The sequence below is a fragment of the Panthera pardus genome, unplaced genomic scaffold (assembly GCF_024362965.1).
Source record: "Panthera pardus isolate Hobbes unplaced genomic scaffold, ASM2436296v1 HiC_scaffold_15, whole genome shotgun sequence".
NCBI classification, from domain to species: domain Eukaryota; kingdom Metazoa; phylum Chordata; class Mammalia; order Carnivora; family Felidae; genus Panthera; species Panthera pardus.
The window spans coordinates 1,601,231-1,622,442 of NW_026526710.1; the positions used below are offsets into that span (position 1 = coordinate 1,601,231).

At 56.6% G+C, this 21,212-nt stretch overlaps 4 protein-coding genes across 15 annotated transcripts in view; 2 read left to right on the forward strand and 2 right to left on the reverse strand.

Annotated features, from left to right (window-relative positions):
* Positions 1–3,013, forward strand: part of PITPNM2 (phosphatidylinositol transfer protein membrane associated 2) — a 144,144-nt gene extending 141,131 nt beyond the window's left edge. For all 7 annotated transcript variants that reach the window (XM_019467618.2, XM_053901953.1, XM_053901954.1 and 4 more), the window contains one exon: positions 46–3,013. In XM_019467618.2, coding sequence (XP_019323163.1) covers positions 46–369 — 324 coding nt within the window. In that variant the 3' untranslated portion in view covers positions 370–3,013. The remainder of the gene's footprint in view (positions 1–45) is intronic.
* Positions 3,014–3,641: 628 nt separating this feature from the next.
* Positions 3,642–6,070, reverse strand: ARL6IP4 (ADP ribosylation factor like GTPase 6 interacting protein 4). Of its 6 annotated transcripts, none has more exons than XM_019467609.2 (6): positions 5,791–6,070; positions 5,403–5,576; positions 4,663–4,977; positions 4,462–4,579; positions 3,994–4,063; positions 3,642–3,914 (listed from the first exon to the last, which is right to left on the reverse strand). In XM_019467609.2, the coding sequence occupies exons 2-6, from the start codon at positions 5,563–5,565 to the stop codon at positions 3,858–3,860; spliced, it is 723 nt and encodes a 240-aa protein (XP_019323154.1). In that variant the 5' UTR covers positions 5,566–5,576; positions 5,791–6,070; the 3' UTR covers positions 3,642–3,857. The 6 variants fall into 6 exon arrangements, with proteins under 6 accessions (XP_019323154.1, XP_019323153.1, XP_019323152.1 ...); XM_019467608.2 differs by having other exon boundaries at positions 5,758–6,070; XM_019467607.2 differs by having other exon boundaries at positions 5,738–6,070.
* Positions 6,071–6,695: 625 nt separating this feature from the next.
* On the reverse strand, positions 6,696–12,630 carry OGFOD2 (2-oxoglutarate and iron dependent oxygenase domain containing 2). The gene is made up of 7 exons (XM_019467605.2): positions 11,412–12,630; positions 10,922–10,978; positions 10,094–10,207; positions 9,905–10,004; positions 8,309–8,436; positions 7,790–8,047; positions 6,696–7,715 (listed from the first exon to the last, which is right to left on the reverse strand). Exons 1-7 carry the CDS (start codon positions 11,541–11,543, stop codon positions 7,452–7,454), a joined length of 1,053 nt encoding a protein of 350 aa, XP_019323150.2. The 5' UTR covers positions 11,544–12,630; the 3' UTR covers positions 6,696–7,451.
* Positions 12,631–19,150: 6,520 nt separating this feature from the next.
* The window catches only part of ABCB9 (ATP binding cassette subfamily B member 9), a 28,894-nt gene continuing 26,832 nt past the window's right edge, over positions 19,151–21,212 (forward strand). The window contains 1 exon segment of the mRNA XM_019467603.2: positions 19,151–19,362. The gene's annotated coding sequence lies outside the window, so the exon portion shown is untranslated.

The following is a 21,212-nucleotide window of genomic DNA, read 5'->3' on the forward strand; positions in this document are numbered from 1 at the left end:
GCCCACCTCGTGACGGCCGTCTTCCTCACCGCCCTTCCTCTGCAGTTCATCACGGACGGCTACGCGGCGCACCTCGCCCAGCTCAAGTACAACCACCGGGCGCGGCCAGCCCGCAATGCGGCCACCCGCATGGCACTGCGAAAAGGCAGCTTTGGCCTGCCTGGCCAGGGGGACTTCCTGCGCTCCCGGAACCACCTGCTCCGCACCATCTCGGCCCAGCCCAGCGGGCCCGGCCACCGGCAGGAGCGGACGCAGAACCAGGCGGACGTCGAGCAGCGGGGACAACGCAGCATGAGCGTAGCGGCCGGCTGTTGGGGCCGCACCATGGCCGGCCGGCTTGAGCCAGGGGCAGCCGCGGGCCCCAAGTAGGACACCGTTAGCGAGGCCTTGTGGTCTCCGTGGTGCTAGGCCAGGGCGGCCAGCCCCGCCAGGAGGCCCGGCCTGGGCACACAATGTCGGCTGGAGACAAGCTTGTCCCAGGGCCTGGCGGAGGACATAGGCCGTGCCACACAGCCCTCCCAGCCCTGCCTCATGTCCTAGGGTCTGAGGGGTTCCAGCTTGCAGGAAAACCTGTCCCAGGATGACAGAGGGACCAGGACTCCCCACGTGGACTGGCCCGAAAGGCACTCCCAGACACTTGCCCTGCATTGACCTCCCAGCATCCTGGGCCCAGGCCCCGCCTGCCACCTCCCATCCACTAGCTCACCCTGACCCCCAGGTCCCCTCCCACTTGGTAGCAACTCCGATGGGGGACAGCCTGCTTCTTGTTAACTCTAGTTACTCAACTGTTCAACCTCACTGGTCTTGCACTGATTTTTGAGAGTGGAGACCCATTACCGTCTCCTGTGGCTACAGACCCGTTGACATGCATGAAAATCCAACGTTTGCTGATCTGGGACCTATTGCCACACAGAAGGCTCCAGGGTGGCAAATCCTTGTGCAAGCAGGAAGAGAAAGGCCATATCTTAATTTCTGCAGCTCCGCCTGGCCCGCCAACGCTGTGGCAGCCCCGGATCCCTACCCGTCTGTCCACCTGCCCCACCTGGAACCCAGTCTGGCAGCGAGGCTGGTGAGGCCCAGAGCCGGCTCCCGAGAAGCCACGCCTCGGGCTCCTGGGCCTGGCCAGGCCCGGCCTCCTCTTCCACTCCTCGCCTGCCATCAGTCAAGGCCACGTGCCTCGGCTCTCCTGCGTTTCTACACCTTTCTACTTATCCAATCTGATTTCTATGAGGTTTTTTTAAATGAGCAATCCTTGGCTGCTTCCTTTTCTTAACTCTTTCAGTACCAAGCGCAGCCCCTCCACATGAAAACACCCAGCACTGTGATGGAGTCCAGCCTGGTTCTGGGTCCCGGGGCCCTGACCCCTGCCCACGCAGTGAGGTGTGGGGTCCCTGCCTCACCTGACCCCCGTTAATTCCACTGAATTTCTACTCTGGGGTGAATGGGCACACACTTAAGTTTTTTTAATGCCAATTCCGTTTTGATGCCGAATCTAAGAAGCCACAATTTGCTTCGTTAGCTTAAGGGCGGGCAGCCACGACTTCATTCCCCACCTGTCAAGGACCACGATGTCCTGCACGCTGGGTCTGAGCATCAGCCCTCCCTCCCCAGAACCGACCACGATCTCAGCTATGGCGCTCGGCTCCGGGCGGCCCTTCGACTGCTCCTCTACCTTCTTCTACAAGGCGGGGGAGCCTGCCTGGCCAGGCTCCCACTCTGAGAAGCTGCTGCCAACCTGGATACGGCCTCAGGGCCCCATAGGCTGGGATGGGGAGGCACGCAGATTGATGTTCACATTTTCCCGTGTGTAGATATGTACAGCCAAAGGGTTGTGTAAATGTTCTGCAAAAGTGGGTCTATACAGAGTGAAAGCTATTTATTTTGTGCAGAGAAAAATTTCTGGAGGAATAGGACCTTCAGGGTTTGTTCATATTTAAGATGTAGCTTTTTGTTTTTGTTTCAGGCGTTCTGTATAAAGCAACGATTATTTTATGGACCAAGTTTTAATGTAAGTGTTGCAATGAAAGTGCAATATCTGACCCCCACTCTGCTCCCCGGCGGGAAATCGCTTGGCCCGACAATCACAGCCCCAGCGGGGGGCCCCTGTGGCCAGTGCCTCCTTCTCTGTCGGTCCCATCTCACCCCATCTTGCCTACTGCCTCGGTGACCAGCCATCTGGAGAAGCACCTGGAAGAGCCTTGGGCCCACCTGCAATACAGGCTGGGAGGCCTCCTGGCCCGGGGAGGCCATGTGGGCAGTGGGCTCGGCCTCTCCCAGGGGGCAGCTCCCCCAGGCTCTGCGCTTCCCGCCTGCCTGCCCAGCCGCCAGCCATGCCAAGGACAACAGCAATAGTCCCCTGGGCCTCTCCCAGTGGCCCTTAGCCATAGATGGTGAGATGGGCAGCCCCCCCTCCCCGTTGACATCTCTCTTCTATATCCAGGTCTGCTTCCTGCCTCCCTTAAGATTCCTTTTGGCACATTCTCCTCTTAAGGAAGCACCAGTTTTTCAGAAACTAAGAGAGGGAGGGCAGAGTCCTTTAAAAATACCAAAAATGTTTACAGTGTTGGGTGCTGAGCTGCAGGGCTCAGGCCCGACCAGTCGTAACCAAAGGGTGAGGCAGGCCTTGCTGACTGCCACCCCCACCCCAGGCCTGTTAGAGTAGAAGCCTTAGTCCCACTCCCAACCCCACACTGAGCCTCCGCCCACCACCCCAGATCCAACCGCCTGCCTTCTCTTTGATTTCTAAAGACGGATTCAGCAGAGACCCCACCCCCAACTTTCCCAGCTCTTTATGAGCTGCCCCTCTACCACCCCACTCCCCACGCCCCCCCCCCCCCACCCCACCTCGTTAGTTTTCTCGTCTCGGCCCCTCCTGTCTCTCTGTCTGGGCCGTGTGTGAGCCGTGTCCTGACTCGCCCCATCCGCCCTTGCTTTCCCTGCACCTTTGGGCCCGAGTGTGCTCTGTATACAGTGTCGTTGTCTGTTACACCAATTAAAGAAGCAGGAAGGCTTCCTTCTGGGTCTCTTTACTGCACCAGCAACCACAGAGCACAGGGTGGGGAGGGGATCTGGGGTGGGGGCACGGCCTGTCCCAGAGCTAAAGCTGTGGTGGGGAGAGGATGTCCTTCCCAATCAACAGTGCCTGCTACGCTGACTGTAACACCAGTACACTTATGCAAGCCTTCCCCTGCACCGGGCCTCCTCCCAGCCCCTTCCTGGGCATGAACTCGGTTCATCCTCACAGCAGCCCAGCCAGGTGGATGCTGAAAGCCTCTCTGCTCTACAGAGGTCACAGCTAGTAACGTGGGCCCGGATTCCCACCCCGGCGGCCCGGCCCCAGCACCAGGACTCTGAGCAGTTGTCATCTGCAGAATAAACAGTGCAGGAAGCAGCCTCCCTCCAAATCGGAGGGGACGGGGTTTAAAAGCCACGTCTCTGGGTTTGGGATTCAGCTGAGGGTCAGGGTCAGGGTCTGGTCTAAGCAGGCCGACCGGAGGATGAGCAGAGCAAAGGTGGCTGGTCTTCACGAACGTCAGGGTACACCCCACCTTCCCCCCAAAAGTCCTATAGGCCTCCTTTGTCCTCTGGAAGTTGGGTAGCAACCTTCCCTCCCTTCAGCACAAAAAGCCGACCTAACAAAGTTTCCAACCAGGGAACATTTAATATTTGGGAAGTGACGCTCTTGCAGGAGGAGCTGATGAGGCCAGTGACCCCGTCCTCACCCCCTGCATCTGAGAGGAGGCTGGGCCAGAGGCCAGTCTGCAGGAGGAAAGGCAAACAGCACCCACTGGGCTTCCTGCTGCCCACTCTGAAGCCAGTCTCCAGGCCACGCCACCGGCACTTAGCCAGCAGGGCCCTCAGGGCAACAGCCCTGCTCGCATCTGGAAAGCCAGGCCATCCCCTCGGGTAGCTTGCTGGAGAAGAAAGCGCATGGGAGGAGACCCATCAGAAACAGAGCTGGGCGTGGACCCCGGGCAAAGGGGTGACACAAACCTTGTTGATCTCTCGGTGTCGTTCCTTAGTTACGATTTCCTCTAAGACCTCGCCATCTCCCTTAATGAGCCTGGGGGAGGAGGGGAGAGGAGGCTGAGCCTCTTAATGCCAGAGCAACAGAACCAGACCCACCTGGCAAAGAGATGCCAGGGCGCAGGCCCCTGCTACCCTGAGCGGGTGGAACACAGATGCTCCCACCTCTCCCTCTCTCCCACCCTTGGGATAGTGATAAAGGCAGCTGGGTAGGGTCTGCCACCAGACCGGCCAACTGGCTCTTTGAAGACCTTCCTCAAGGCCCTTCCAGCCCCTGTAAGTGCTTGCTCTGGGCAATAGGGAGGAACAGCCTAAAAACTCCCAGAAATGAGTTAACTGCCCTTCTCCCGTCTTTGGCTTTTTAGCGCAGCAGCCGTCGCCCCTCCTCCTGAGAGTGCAGAGCGTGTGGGGCTGAGCTTTGCCAAGCGCTCCCACCTGGTGCGTCCTGTCTCCGGGTCCACCACCTTGCGGATGACACTCTGCCGAGCATCCCACTCCTCCTTGGTCATGGGCTTCATGGCCTGGATGCGGGACTTCTGTTCATCCGTCAGGACTGCGAGGGGAGTTGGCAGGGAGTCGGCAGCTGGGTCTCGGGGAGGGGGCCCTTCCCCTCCTGCACACTGGGAGGCACCATACCTGGGCCGTCCTCTTCCTCCTCGGCTGATCGGTGCCACTGGTCCAGCGAGGGTCCCGGCAGAGCCTCCCCCTGCTGTACCTTTGTCTTCTCCTTGCCTTTCTTCTTCAGCTTCTTCTTCCTTTTCTTCTTCTTCTTCTTCTTCCTCTTCTTGTCCTTGTGCTTCCCCCGCTTCTTCCGGCCACCACTGGAGGAAGAGGAGGAGGACGAAGAGGAAGAAGAGCTAGAAGAACTGGAAGAAGAGGAGGAGGAGCTGGATCGTGGTCTCCTCCGGGCCTTGTGCTTGCTTCTCTCTGTGATGCAGGGAGAAGGTGAGGCTGGAAGGCCAGGAGGGGAAGAGGTAAACCTTTCTCCCCTGGCTCTGGCCTGTGGCAGGCTTAGGGGGACTACTGAGGGGTGAGACCCTCCAGGCCGGGCTTTCCAGCCAGAGCAGGGATCAGCACTCCCTGGAGAGGCACTTTCTGGGCTTCACCCTGTCACTGTTTGACCAGGAGCAGGGCAGCCAGGCCCCTATCGCAAGTCCTGCTGCTCAAAAAGCGCCATTACGTGCTCCCTTCAATCCTTACACAACGGGCTGGCCCAGCCCCTAGAATCTGAAGGTCTTTCGATCTGGATACGGAGGTCCTACATTCTGCACTCCTCTGACCACTGCTCACAGCCATGCAGGGACGCCCGCCCGGGCCTGCCCGCAGCTTCCTCCCTGAAGTTCCCACACCCCTTTCCCATTCCCTCCGGTCCTCACCCTCCGCCCCAGAGGAGATGGTGCTGGCCTTGTGGTCTTGGGATCTAGAAGCCGAGCAGGTCTTCGGGACATCCTTACTGCTCTTCTTCCTTCTCTTTTCGGACCCTCGCCCCCGGGACCGGCTTCGACTCCTCGAGCGCTTGCGAGAGCTGACGTGAGCCATAGCGCCGCGGGCTGGAGACGGGGAGACACGCTCAAACTGAGGCTCACAGAGCCGATCCCCAGACTGGGCTCCACGGGCGGCTCTTCTCGGGGCCTGGCTCTCGAGGGCCCACTACCCATCGCCACCCGGGGCAGGGACTTGAGGGGGTCCGCGGCCACCGCACGATCCTCACCCACCCCGACCCCCGGGGACCTCAGGTCCTGCGCCGACTCCCGGATCCTCTACCCCTTTAAGGGCTCGCTCCCGCCGGGCCGCTCCACGCCTGCGCACCGGCGCCCTGGCGCCCCTAGGAGCGGCCGCGGTCCCCGGCTGCCAGGTGCGTTCCGAATCCCTCCCCGCGCGCTCCTGTCCTCCACCCGCGCGGCCTCCGCCGCCTCGCAGCCTTGGGGAAGGTCCCCGCAGCTGCTCCGTTCCTTCCTCAACCGCCCATCGGGCGGGACCACCCGACCCGCGCCACGCCTTCGCGTGAGGAAGCGGCGGCGAGGCGACTTCCGGCCTGGGCAGTGCTCCCAGAGGCCGTCCGGCTGGGAAGCGAGGCGCTGCCTCCTTTAGTCCCGAAGCCCCAGGTTCCGCTTCCAGGGCTGCGGGAGAAACGGTGTGGCTCGCCCACCTCCGGAAGAGGGAAGCAGGGGATCCAGGCTTCGGCCGTGCTCCCCGCTCTTCTCAGACCGCCCTTCTCCAGCCTCCCTGAAGACCCAGGGAGGGAGGCGACCCGACCGTGCGCCTCTTTCCTCCTCGAGATGCCCGCCGTCCTGTCCACCCTGGCAGGCCGGGGGACACCCTAGTCATTCCAGCGTCCCCACCTGGTAATAGAGGTCGCGAACAAATAGCCATAGGGGCCGGAGAGATCGTGACAGTGAGCCAGGAAGGGACCCCTGTGAGGGAATGCGCCACAAGCCTGTCCAGCGTGAGCAGCAGCGGAGGCTCTGCTCCAGCTGATTTCTCCAGTGTGGGCTGGGGCCTGGTGTTCCAGACCTTCCCACCGTCCCCGCGAGGCCGGAACTCAAGATTTCCGTATGGGAACCCCTGGGTTTTCAGGTGTACAGCCCAAACCCATCACAGCTGCACTCTTCAGCCAACTTGGGGGCGGCCAAGTTGCAAGTTTTTCAAGAACAACAGCAAACATGGAGGGCTGTTATAAAGCACTTTATATACATTAAATCGTTTCACTCTCACAACAGCTTTCTGAGATAGGTACTTCCCAGATAAGGAAAAGTAAAGCACGAAGAGGTCAAGGGGCTTACTTGCAGCCACACAGCTGGAAGCAGCAGGATCAGAATTTGAACCCAGGCAGTCTGGCTCCAGAGTCCCTGCTCTTAACCCCTCTGTGGAAAGCGCCCGACACCAACTAGAAGTTGCTATCGATGGCTCACCCAGATCCCCTTCATAGACAGATGCACTCACCCAGGCTGTGGTGTCTCCTAACTCATACCTGTACTCTTCTCTGGAAGGTTCCCTGGGCCACTGGGAACCAGCACCTCCCCACCCACCCCGCCAGCCCGGCCTTGACACACCTGTGAGCCAATAACCGATGCAGGGGGCAAACTGCTACATTCACGCTCTAGGACGCTTGGTGGGATTGGGCTGAAGCTAGGTGCCCTCTGAAACCACATCTTGGCCCAGCTCCTTCCTGTCCTGTCCTTCCCTCACGCCCTTCTCCAGAAGGTATTCCCTCAACAAACCACCTGCACAGGAATCCTCATCTCGGGCTCTGGTTCTCACACACCTGACCTAAGCCAACGTGTCTGCCGAAAGGATGACTCCGAGGCTTGTGTGTCCTTTTGAACCAAGAAGTGCCTGAGGGCTGCAGGGAGTTTATTCTTGCCCTGCCCAACCCAAGGTGGCAGAGCCCGGCCATGCCACCCCGACACTGGCCCCGACCAGACTCAGGTCAGTGCGCACGCATCCACCGTGGTGGGCTCCTCACGAGTGAAGCCGTCGCCGAAGCCATCGTCGTCCACCAGGTCAGGTTTCCGGCAGCACATGGGGCACAGGCGGTTGCGCACAGCAGAGGCCCGGAGCCAGACGACAAGGTTCCAGCGCTCGCCAGTGCCTAGGGGCCGGGCCCCGTGCAGCTGGCCACCCCGGTGCAGGATGCCCCGGCCCACCACGTGTTCCACCTCCAGGGGCCTGGCCAGGGCTGAAGGTGCCTGCAGACAGCGGAGCTCAGGCCCGGGCACTCCCGGCTGCCCCAGGCCCTGCCCCCCGGGTCACACACACTAACCTGGAAGAGGTCCCCGAAGTACAGGGCGCCCCCCGTGAAGGCCTTGCCAAGGGCCACGTTGAGGGTGAGTTCGGCATTATCATAGTGGCAGCCTAGCTCACGGTCCTGGCCCGGTGCATATTTGACCACAAAGGCACGGTGGCTGTCGAGCCAGCCCCCACCGCAGTCTGGGTACAGCAGGGCCATCAGTGGCTGCAGGAAGCGTTCCCGCAGCGGAGTCACCAGCGGCTCATCCAGGCCTAGCTCGTGCAGCAACACCTGGGAGGGGGATCCTGGGAGTCGGCAGGGAAACCGGTGGGGGCCTCACCCTGGGTCCCTGCGGGCAGTCTCTTCCTAGGGACAGCAGCGCTTTGCAGAGATCGACGGGCTTAACTTCAAAATAACCCGACCGTGACCTCATCTTCCAGACTGGGAGACCAAGACCAACGGGACCCAACAGCTCTTCTCTCGCACTGCAGCTACGGCTCCCCAGCCCTGGCTCCCTGCCGCCTCGGGCCCCCCGGAGGGAGCCGCACCTACCCCATAGTTGTTCATGGTGTTGGGTCTTCCCTTGGGCATGTCTGAGTGCTCGAAGTGCTCCAGCTCCTCCAGCAGGGCCTGGCAGAATGGCGCCGTAAAGACCGGCAGCCGGTAGATACGCTTCTCCCCTGCGGAAGGAGGGACAGTCTGTTGGCTGGGAGCTTCCGTGTGGGTTTCAGTCTCCTTGCGAGCTGTGAGCCTGGGCACGTCTTTTCACTTCCCTCAGCCTCAGTTTCCTCATCCCTACGATGGGGATAACGCAGGTACTCACTTCTCAGGGCTGTTGTGACCATTAATGACATAATGCGTGGGCAGCAGAGGGGCCTGTTCTCGGGTCCCCTTATTTGTCCCTGGAGCCTCTCCTCCTGCTGCCGCAGGTGTCCACAGCCTAGCCATCAGGCTCAGATGTGGGTTCTGGTGAGACCCAGAGGTGGGAAGGGATTAGCCCAATGACCCCCAGCAGGCCAGTGATGGAGCCCAGCAGGGATCACAGGGCCAGCGCCAAGCTTTCTCTGCACCCCATCCCATGAGCCACCAACACTTGTACCCCAACTGAAGTGCCTCCTGGAGCCTCTGTTCCCCACACAGGAAGGCTGAGGGGGGCTGCTCTTTCTTGCCGGGTCCTGGTAGGGAGAGGCCAGGCTCTGAACGGAAATGCAAACATTTCTTGGCAGATGCACCAACACCCTGGGGTGCACGGCTGGTGTGCCCCCACACTTTTGGCCAACTCACAGCCGACAGCCTTCACCCAGACAACCGTTACACGATCTCCGCTGTTGGGGAGTGGATGGGAATGAGGAGGGATGCCCCCGGGCTGGGAGGGCATGTTTCATTCACACTCCACCCTGTGCCTCACAACAGAGCACGGGCTTGATAAGGGGAGCAACACCTTGCACCTATCTCCCCAAAGGATCCCCTAGGCCTAGGAATAGCCGTAACTGTAAGACTGAGGAAACCTCTAGATGCTATGCACCCAGCCCTTTACGCATGTTACCTCGCTTAATCACACTTTAGCGACAGGGTATTACTATCGCTCCCGTTTCACAGATGATGAAACTGAGGCAGAGGGCTTAAGGAACTCGGAAGGGCCAGACTTCCTGCTAGGGTTAGCCCACGGGAGATCCCAGCAGGAGACTCAAAGGCCAGAGAGATGCGGCATTTCTGAGTTGGGCATGGCTTTGTGCTTCTGTTCGAGGCCACAGCTGCTTCCTGGCAGCTGCTTCCCGCCCCTCTCCCACAGCTCCCGGTCGTGGCGGGCTCAAGACACTCACTCTTGCCCACTTCTCCAGGTCTAGGGATAAGGAACTGTCTGCTCCCCACCCCCCTCACCCCCAGGGAGAGGGGGGAGGGGGGTGGTCCTGTGTCAGCTGTCCCTGCGTTAAGTTCTTCAGTCACCCCCATTCGAGTGTGCCAGCTGGCTCATACCTGACACAGGCAGGTGGGCAAGTGAGTAAGTGACTACAGATGCCCTGCTCCCGGCGGGTCCCACCAGCCCTTCTAGCTCCTGCTGGCTTAGATTCTGGAGGCAGACATGGTAGGTGGAGGGACCCCACCCCTTAGTCCTAGTCCTACCGGGTGATGGGGCCAGGGTCTCACCAGACACTGTCTCCAGCCGCTGGAGAAGGCCTTCAAGGTCTGCACCCGGCGATGTGCTGTACTCGGCTGCGGCCAAAAACTCAGGGGCCAGGGCCTCATCCTGGGGGCAAAACACACCGGCTGTGGGGCAGACGGCCTCCGGTGCCGGCTGCCTCCACCTCCTTCCAGTAACCTGCCTCCTTCCAGTACCTGCAGCGTGTTGTAGATGTGAGGCCGCACCGGGTGGTAGGAGCGTGCGATGAGGGCTTTCCTGGCAGCCGCCTCCTGCCCCAGCCGCTGCCGCCGTTCCACCTCCTCCTCGAGCTGAGGATGGCACAGGGCCTGGTCATCCAGATGGGGCCGCCCATCACCCCCCAAGGTCATTGTACAGATGAGGAAACTGAGGCTCAGGAAGGCCAGAGCAGGACCTGGGCTGACAGCCCAGTCTCCCTACACGCCTGACTCGATCAGGGTAAACTGCAGGTGCCAAGCCGCTGGCTGAACGCAACTCCTTCTAGTAGGGGCCCATGCCGCTCGGGGTTGCACCACTCAGGGCCTGGCAGGGATGAGAGCCCCTCCCCAAACCTCAGCCAGCTGGGCCCCCGAGGGAGGGGAATGGAATCCCAGCCAGTCCTGTGTTCCAGAGGCTGCGGAGGGCTCGCCTAGGAAGTTTCCCGTTACTAACCCTCCGATGGAGGAGGAGGTGGAAGGTGGAGCAGCCCCGGCACCAGCCAAAGGGGGTGGGTGGACAGACGAAGAGCCGGGAGCCAGAGCCGGGCGGTCCCGGGTGGGATCTCAACTCCACCTGCTGTGACACCTCGGGCCAGTAATTCCCTCTTTAAGCAAAAGTGTCTCGTCTCAGGAGGGCGTGGGGTAGACGACCTGGCATTTGCCACTTTCTCTTTTTCTGGTGTCAGGACACAGATACTGCGGTGAGTGGACACAGGAAGGAACCCCCCCCCCCAAACTGCTGACACAACCTAAAGAGGAAGGGCTAAGCTGGGTGTGGAGGGGGTCCGCGAGGGTGGGGAGCGTTACCTCTGCTAATAGCTGCTGGAAGTCTTGGGGGCTGACACATCCTCGGCTGCGCAGGATCTGAGAGCAGAAAGTCCAGGGAGCTCAACTGTGTGACCTTGCGAGTAAGTCACTTAACGCCTCTGAGCCTCAGTTTCCCCAGGTTAAGATGCAGACGAGAGCCTGACCTCACAGGATCATTGTGAGGATGAAATTCGATAAGCACGCAAAACAGACAGCACCGAGAGCGCGCCGAGCCTGGCCCTGCCCTCAGCACTTTACCTGTATGTTCCACTCATTCATTCATTCCTTACGACAACCTCACTAAAGAGACACTATTATCCCCCTTTAAGGTGAAGAAAGCGAGGCACCCAGAGATTAAGTCATTCTTGTTATCACATCTGAACACCCGGGCAAAGCACAAGACCTGGGGGACGAAGGTCCCTCCTCCGCCACCCCTCCCCCATCACCCCGCCCCGCCCATTTCTCCGCAGAGCCACTGGGGGCCACTCACCGCGCCATAGTCCCGGCGAAGCTGCTCCTCGCCCCGGAAGCGCACGTGGAGCCGGTAGCGCGCCACGTACAAGTTCTCCGAGCAGAAGCAGGCGCAGCGGCAGAAGCGCCTCGGGCCCCCAGCCGTCGCCATGGTGAAGAGGCGAGCGTCGCCCCGCAGGGTTCCGTAGGGGCACTTCCGGCACGCCCCCGACGGGGGTGGGGACGCGGCGGTGGCACGGGAGGCAAGGGTCCGTTCTGAGTTCGCAAGTGCAGAAGAGGACGAAGACTCCGCGCCAGAAAACGGGTCTGCAATGGGGAAAGACGCTCCGGGGCCGGACTGGGGCGAGCAGCCTCGGCGGACAGAGCGTGTGGTCTTCTCGTTCCGCCTCACAGTTCCCCCATCCACGACGTGGGGATTAATCACCCCACTTTACAGATAGGCAAACTGAGCCGCACCTTCACAGGCCGGGGACAAGTCGGGACTTGGAACCGCAAGACGTTTTGCTTCAACGCTGCCTTCCTTTTCTGCTCGGAGCTTTTGAAGAGGCGGCCAACGCCGGGAGGACAGGAGTTCTGGGGTCCGGTCTCGTTCTCTCCCAACTATCCAGTTCTGTGCGTCTGAGCTCGGGTTTAGCATTCGGCCCGGGTCCCTACCCGGCACTCCTCGAGCCTCCGCCACGGTCTCCAGATTCGCTGCTGACGGCCCCGGGATGTGTTTTCTCGAAAACGCTCCGTCCGGCGTGACTTCCGGTGGCTCCTCCTAGGGATACAAATGTGGGCGGGGATCGGGGTGTGGTCTGCTGGCGGCCACACCCCGCACGACCGGCTCCCGGTGGTGCTGTGCACCGCTGCTGTGTGAGATGAGTGTGTTTTTCTTTTAGAGTGTGCGCCCCTACCTCGGGGACACCCATCGTAGCTCCTACGTACTTGTCTGGGAGGCCCCCATCTTGGTCCTCGGTTCACCCCCCAAGCCCAGAGCCGCAAAGCCCCGGGAAGAAGCTTGGATGGCAGCCCTGTGACTGGGGGAGGAAGTCGTGTCCCCTGCAACAGATCTCGTCCCCTGTCCTAGAGTTCCCTCCCTGGCTCAGCGTGGTGTGGGGAGGCCTGGGCCTCAAGACTCCAGCCCTTACCCCAGATACGCAGATGACCACAAATGATAACTCCTGTTGGCCGAGCCTCCACCTTCCCTGCTTCCATCCCTACGGCAAACCTTTGAGCGAGGTACTGTCTTACCATTGTTACAGATGGGGAAACTGAGGCTCAGAGAGGGGCGGTGACCTGCCCCAGGGTTCACAACGGGAGTCCTCCGAGTGGTTGGTTTCTGAAGGATTTCCGATCTTCTCTTTGTGCTTGTTGGCATTTCTTTTCTTTTCTTTCTTTTCTCTTTTCTCTTAAATGTTTATTTGTGAGAGAGAGTGCACGCACAAGCTGGGAAGGAGCAGAGAGAGAAAAGGACAGAGGATCTGAAGCGGGCTCCAGCTCACAACTCGGGAGATCGTGACCTGAGCCGCCCAGGTGCCCCATCATTTATTTTCTTGATGCTTTCCTTTCCTTCAGATGTACAGTCGGGTTTACACCCACGCACTCACACTGGCAGTGAGACACGTACACACTCATGCACACCCTTACATGCTCACATATGCTAACACACGTTCACACACCGTCACAAATACGCTTGTACCAGTGACACACTCACACATCCACTCACCCTCACTCACACACACAAAACACCTCACGTACGGTCACAGCCGCACACTCACACATCCGGCACGCTCACTCACACTCACAGACAGCACAGTCCCTGGTTCCTCTCAGCTCTGTGGCAAATCGACCCCCGATGCCTGCCAGTGGCTCCTACCGGAGCTCCTACCAAGGGAGACGGGAGAACTTCACGTCTTGTGAAGTATGGTGCCAGGCTGCCTTCCCCGGCCGTCTCCAGCAGCATGTTCGGGGGTCCAGGGCTCCAGCCAGCACCTTGGGGGGCTGGGGGAAGGCTTCTGCTCTCAGGGCAACAGCCTGATTGGTTTTCACACTGGCTGGCCAGGGGCCAGCCCGGGGGGGCGGTGGGCAAGACCACCCCAAGTGTGGGAGGTTGGCCTGTGTCAGGAAGTGTGTTTTGACTGACAGATAAGGTCCCTCCCCTTCTGAAACTCAGTCAAGGTGGGGGGTGGGGGGTGGGGGAGGAACAGGAGCAAGCAAAGAAACAAATACATGGTCAAGGTATTTTCATTCAGCCGTAAGTGCAAGGAAGACAAGCTAGGTGATGGGATGGAGAGTGCCTGGAGGTGACCGCCTTACACAGGGAGGCCGGAGAACGCCTCCCCAGGAGTGACATTTTAGCCGAGCCCCAACTGCTGCAGCAAGATCTGGCAGGAAAGGGTTCTAGGCAGGGGGACTAAAAATGTAAATCCCCTCCCGTGGGATGAACTTGCCATGCTGGGAGAACAGCAAGGCATAGAAGAGGGCAAGTCATACGGAATGAGGCCAGGGTGACATTCGGGCCAAATTACTGGGCGTAAGATACCACTGTTAACACTTTGGATTTTACTCTACACGCAAAGGGAAGCTGCTTAATCCTTGCGACCAACCTTATGAGGCAGAAATTATCCGCATTTTACAGAAGTAGAAAACGAAGGTCAGAGAGGTTAAATGACCCAAGGTCATTCAAGGTGACACAGTTCATAAGTTGTAGGGTCTGGAATGGAACAGGAGTCTGATCCTGCCAGGTTGTTCCTAAACGTATGGCCAGGTCTGCCTTTCCCCTCCTCCAGCATGAAATCTAGGTCACTGGGCCTCAAGGATCTGAGGACCCGGGGACCCAGCCCAAGCCTCCTGAAGGTACTAGGCTTCCCCAAGGGGGAAATCCCCCTGGGGGTCTGCTTCCCCCTCAAGGATGGAGCTCCCCAAGCCAGAGCTGTGTGGCTTGAGAAGGTGTTTAAACTTTCATGGGTGTCTTGATTGCCCAGCAATAGTGGAAGGCCCTGCTCTCCAGGAAAGGATCTATTTCCCCAGCTCTGCATTCAGCAAGAATATTAATAGTAAATACTGGATCAATGTGCTTTCAACCAGCACTGACGTCTGTGTGAGGTATCGGGACATGTATGGTACAGATGAGGCTCAGTGAAGTACAGGGCCCTGTCTAGGATCATAAGCCTAGTAAGTGGCAGAACCAGAATTTCAGCACCCATCCTTCCCTCTGATTCCAGAGTGTGTTTGTGTGTGGGGTTGTGTACATATGTATATGTACATGTATATATGCATGTTGCACATATGTATATATGTATGTGTCTGTGCACGTTCTTTTGAATTCATAGAGAGCATGCTCTAAAAAAAAGGCACATCTTAAGTGTACCATCTGGTAAATTTTTACAAACTAGACACACACAGGTAACCAGCATCCAGACCCAACGACAGAACATTCCAGCCTGCAGAAGCCCCCACCATATCCCTGCTCACTCCGGACTAATCATCACCCTGACTCCTAAGAACAAAGATTAGTCTTGCCTGTTGCTGAATTTGATACAAATAAAATCATGTAGTATGTATTATTTTGTATAGTGCTTCTCTCACTTGGCATTCTTTTTTTTTTTTTTTTAATTTTTAAAAGTCTGTTTATTTTGAGACAGAGAGTACGGGCACAAGCACAGGGGAGGGAGAGAGAGAGAGAGAGAGAGAGAAAGAGAATGAATCCCAAGCAGGCTCTGTGCTATTAGTGCCGACCCCGATGCGGGGTTCAAACCCACAAACCATGAGATCATGACCTGAGCTGAAATCGAGAGTGAGACGCTTAACCGACTGAGCCCCCCACCAGGCGCCCCTCTCACTCAGCATTCTGTTCTTGAGATTCACGGGTGTTGTGTGTAGCCGGAGACAGTTTATGCTTTTTTGTGGCTCCTTAATATTCCACAGGGTGACCCCTCCATCCATTGAGCCATTCTGCAGTCGAGGGACATTGGTATTGTTTCCAGTTTGGAGATGTCATGAATAAAGGTGCTACGAACACTGTAAATTTTTTCACTGCAGTAAAATATACATAAAATTTACCATGTTAACCATCTTTTAGTAGACTTTACTTTTTAGAGCACTCTTAGGTTCACAGCAAAATTGAGTGGAAAGTGCAGAGATTTGCCATATGCCCCATGTCCCCCCAGCCTATCCCCCAGTGTCAGCACCCCTCACCAGAGTGGTACATTTGTTACAATAGACGAAGTCACACTGACACGGCATTGTTACCCAAAGCCCATAGTTTATGTTAGGATTCACTCTTGAAATTGTACATCCATGGCTATTGACAATGTATAACAACACGTATCTACCATCACGGTATCATACAGAATAGTTTCACCGCCCTCAGAATCCTCTGTGCTCTGCTGTTCAGCCCTCCCCACTCCCTAACCCCTGGCAACCACTGATCCTTTTACTGTCTCCATCGTTTTGTCTTTTCCAGAATGTTATGCCTTTTCAGATTGGCCTCTTTCACTTAGTAATAGGCATTTATGTTCCCTCCACGTCTTTCCGTGGCTTGAGAACGGAGTGATACTGTATTATCTGGATGTACCACGGTCATCCATCCACCTACCGAAGGACATTTTGCTTGCTTCCGAGCTTTGGCAATTACGAATAAAGCTGCTATAAACATCCATTTGCGGGCTTTTATGTGGACATGAGTTTTCAATTCATTTGGGTAAATACCTAGGGGCACGTTTGCTGAATCGTACAGTAAGAGTATGTTTAGTTTTATAAGAAACCACCAAACTCTTCAAAAGTAACTACTGTTTTGCATTCCCACCAGCAATGAATGAAAGTTCCTGCGGCTCCACATCTTCACCAGCATTTGGTGTTGTCAGTGTTTTGGATTTTAGCAATTCTGTTAGGTAGGTAATGGTATCGCATTGTTGTTTTAATTTGCAATTTCCTAGTGACATGATTTTGAGCGTCATTTCATATATTTGCCATCTGTATATCTTCTTTGGTGAGGTGTCTGTTCAAGTCTCTTGCCTCTATTTTTTTTTTTGTTTTAAGTTTATATATTTATTTATTTGGGGGGAGAGAGAGAGAGAGAGACAGAGAGTGCGCAAGCACAAGCGGGTGAGAGGCAGAGAGAAGGAGAGACAGAATCCCAAGCAGCCTTCACGCCATCAACGCAGAGCCCATGCGGGGCTTGAGCTCACAAACTGTGAGATCATGAACTGAGCCGTGATCAAGAGTTGGCCGCTTCACCGACTCTGCCACCCAGATGCCCCTTTTGCCTCTTTTTAAAATTGGGCTATTTGTGGTTTGTTGTTGTTGTTGTTGTTGTTGTTGTTGAGATTTATGTATTGTTTTGGATAAGAAGACATTTGGCTTTATCAGATATATTTTTTGCAAGTATTTCCTCCCAGTCTGTGCCTTGTCTTCTCACTCTCTTGACAGTATCTTTTGCAGAGTAGAAGTTTTTAACTGTAATGAAGTTCTGCTTATCAATTCTTTCATGAATCATGCCTTTGATGGTGCGTCCAAAAAATCATCTTCATACCCAAGAGAACCTAGATATTGTCCTATGTTATCTTCTAAGACTTGTATAGTTTTGCACTTTACATTTAGGTCTGTGGTCCATTTTGAGTTAATTTTCGTGAAGAGTGTAAGGTCTGAGTCTAGATTTTTTTTTTTTTTTTTTTTTGCATGTGGGTGCCCAGTTGTCCCCATACCATTTGTTGAAAAGACAATGTTTGCTGCATTATCCACCTTTGCTCCTTCGTTACAGATCGGTTGACTATATTTATACGGGTCTATTTCTGGACTCTCTATACTGTTCCATTGATCTGTGTGTCTCTTCTTTCATCCAAACCACACTGTCTTATTATGGTAGCTTTATAGTAAGTCTTGAAGTCGGGTAGTGTCAGTCCTCCGACTCTGTTTTTCTCCTTCAATACTGCGTTGGATGTTTTCACACAGCAGAAATGACAGAGCCTGGATCTCGACCCAACTCTGAGTCATTCTGACTTTTGGATAGCCCATCCAGAATGCTTTCTTCAAGTATAATCATATATTTGCTTTTGTTTTTGCACAAACATTAAGAGACTTCAACTTTATTCTGTTCCCCCCCCCTTTTTTTTTGAGGTTTATTTATTATTTTGAGAAAGAGTATGTAAGCAGAGGAGGGGCAGAGAGAGAGGATCCCAAGCAGGCTCCACATTGTCAGTGAGGAACCCGATGCAGACATGAACTGTGAGATCATGACCTGAGCCAAAATCAAGAGTCAGACTGTCAACCACCTGAGCCACCAAGGCGCCCCTATGTCCCTTGTTTTCACTCAATACATGCAGGAGGTCATTCCACACCTTTATAGAACTTTTGTATATAGATACATGCATACATTATTTTTCCCCTGCCATAGTGTTCTGTGAGCCATGAGTTGGCCAATTCCCTATAGAAGGGTATTTAGGTTATTTCCAGATTTTTGCTACTACAGTTACTATCTGAAAACTGGTATCTTTGCTCCCCTCCACAAGTCTTCTCTATAGAAGAAATTCCCAGTGGGTCCCAAAAAAGTGCTTTTTACGTTCTGAACTTTGCCAAATTTCCCCTTGAAGGAGGCTGTGCCTTGTAGTAGCAGAGGCTGTTTTAAATTCAGAGTCCTTTGGGGCGCCGGGGTGACTCAGTCATTTAAGCGCCCGACTTCGGCTCAGGTCACGATCTCGAGGTTGGTGAGTTCTAGCCCCGCGTTGGGCTCTGTGCTGACAGCTCAGAGCCTGAAGTCTGCGTCGGATTCTGTGTCTCCCTCTCTCTCTGCCCCTCCCCTGCTCGCTCTCTCTCTCTCTCTCTCTCTCTCTCTCAAAAATAAAAAAAAACATTAAAAAAATTTTTTTTTATAAATTCCAAGTGCTTTAAGCCTTTGACTGAAGGATGGAGAGGTGAGGGGAGATGTTGCCCCACTTGCTGACTCTCTGGGCCTTGACCTACTCTCCCTGGCTCTGGGTTCAGGCCACATCCTTTGCCTGGAAGCCTACTCACCTTATACCTTTCTCTAAGAGCCTTCCCAGCTAAAGCAGGCCTGGGTCACTTTCCACTACCCCACCCAGTTTGATTCCTTTATAGCACTTACCACTGACCGAAATGATCTTATGTATTGACTTGTTGATTTCCTGTCTCCCCTACCCTGCAAAGGATGGTCGTTTTCCTTTTTTCGCACTCAGCCATATTCCTAGCACCCAGCACCCAGCAGTCACTCAGTATGTATTGCTGTTTCCCCTCTCCCAATCCCTACTACCCTGCTCTATTTTTCTCCATAAAATGTATTCCCTGCCACCAGATATACTTTACTTATTTATTATATGTATTGCCCGACTCCCTCACTAGCATGTCAGCTCCAGCAGACAAGGATCCTGTTTTCTTCACTGTTGCATCTCAAAAGCTCAGAATGGTACAAGGCACATTGTAGGTGCTGGACAAATATTTGTTGGAAGAAAGAGAGGGAGAGACAGGGAGAAAGACAAAAAGGATGGAAGGAAGGGAAGGGAGGGAGGAAGGAACTAAGAAAAAAAAGAGGATCATAACGCCCACCCTCCGGGGCTGGCAGACTGTCCCTCCAGAGGAAAAGACCCATGAAAGAGGTGGCGCCCCCACCAGGTCAGGACATCTCTGTGTGCCCACATTGGCCCTGGAGCCTCCAGACCAGAAGTGCGGGGCTGGAGGGCCTGGCTGGGGGGGGAGGGGGCGGGGCTCGTCGCAGGTGGGCGGGCGGCTAGCTCGGGCCTCGCCCCTCCTGGGAGGCCCCGCCCCACCCGTCAGCTGGCCTGGGCGCCCGCCCCGCTCTGCTCCGACCTTGCCGCGGCGCCGCCGGGGTGGGAGGCGGGGAGGATCAGCGGGAGGAGCGGAGCGAGCGCAGCGCCGGGCGCAGCCTCCAATGAGCTGCGGAACCCGCGCCCCTGGAGACCCGAGCCCTCTGCGCCCCCTCCCCACGGCTCACCTGGTGTCAGGTAAGGTAACAGGTAAGAGCGCGGCGTCCAGGACCCCCGAACAGGTCCTTCCCAGGCCGGGGTGCCAAGCTCCACACAGGCTGGGGGCGTCTGGGTCCCATTGCCCCAGAGGTAGACATCACGGTTGAAGGTGGCAGCCTTTTGGGAGCCTTTCTGGCCCCCGCCCCTGTCCCCAGGCGCCCGCGGCCGCTGGCCCAGCCCCCCACCCCTGCGGCAGCATCCTTTCCACGCCCGCAGGGTGAATGTTGCTTTTTTTTTTTTTTTTTAACTCCTCTGGCGCTGCTGCCTCTTGGAAAATGGTGGGGGCGCCTTTTGGGGAGGATCTTGGGATGGCTGTTCTCCCCCAAGGATCGGACTGGCGCGACTTCCCAGGGCTCCCCACGTTCTACAGCGGTGCCTGCCCACGGGTCCTGAGCGCCCTGGCTGTAGCAGAAGCCTGGGAGCGGAGGGGGGGGGGGGCGACCTGGGCCTGCTGATCTTGGCAAACCTTTTCCCTCAGTATCCCCCGCTGGCCCATGGGCTGACCTTCCAGCGCATCCACCCTGGCAGTTAGGCCTATGGGTTCCCCGGGGCTCCTCCCTTGTTTGTGGGTCTGTGTTAAAACGAGGTGCCTCCTCCCCAGACCTAATGTTGTTTAAGAGAGCCTTAAGCTGGTCTGACAGGGTTCGCCATCCTCTGCCCCACCCCCTGGAGATAGACTGGCCTCCATTCCCCTGCTTCAGAGGGGCAGGTGACAGGTGACAAGAGGACGGTTGTAGGAAGGCCCACAGCAGCTCCCCAGTTTGCCTTGCCCAGGGCCAGGAGTTACCTGAAACAACTTTCCCAAGTCTCTGCGAGAGGACCAGTCCCAGCATGAGATGTGGTGGGTTCAGCAGGACTGGACTCAGGATGGAACAAAGTGGACCTGGCCCAGTCCTGGCCCTGCATCCAGAAACCCCATGATAACACCACCCTCCGTTAGCCAGTGTTCGCTGAGCAGTGAATGGGCCATGACAACTTTGGGGTGAAAAGTTCACCAAGTTAGGAGTGGACCGAGCTGCTTGGGCCACCCGGGTCCTTCAGGACCCTTTTGTCGTGGTCCCTGAGTCCCTGAGTAGTCTGGGCACGTCCCACCCAGAGAGGCAAGTGTTGAGTTTCAGTCCTGCCTTTGCCTGTTCTCTGCGGGCCACTTAACTTACCCTGGCCTCCATTTCCCCGTCTGTACAGTGGGCATGATTGCATGAGGACCTCCCAGGAGAGGAGTGAGGATGAGCTGAACTGGGAGGTCATTGTCTGGCAGGTAGTAGCCCTCCACACACGGCAGCCGTTGTGATTGTAATAATTGCTTCTGATCTCCTGGCTGTTGCAGACTTTCCTTTTGTGCAGCTGACGGCTGGAAATGCCCCACCCACCGTTTCTACTGAGACGAAAATCCTTTGGCAGGACCCCCTGTGGACGTGGGGTCACTTGCTAAGCCTGTGCCGTTCCTTAGCATTTGGGGGCAAGGCAAGTTGCCCCTGTCTTCTTGGGCCATGTCACAACCTGGGCAGTGCCTGCTCTGGCCTCTGGCCACCACCTTGTCCTTGTCCCTCGGGCCACACTCGGCACCCATGTGCCCAGAGCTTGCCCTCCAGCTCCACCCGGCTGAGCTCAGCTGTATCCTCCTGATCAGGCGGCTGGAGGGCAGGGATGTGCCTCCAGGCAGCCCCACGGTCCCCCTTCTTCCCTCCTCACAGTCTTGGCTGGTGGTCTTGTCCCCTTCACCCTCCTACTCAGTAACTTTAAAAATAACAGAGTAGCCTGTCCCCACCGAAGGCTGTAACCTGACCCGAGTTGGATTCTGCTCCATCAGAGCCTGGATACAAGGACTCAGCACTTGGGAG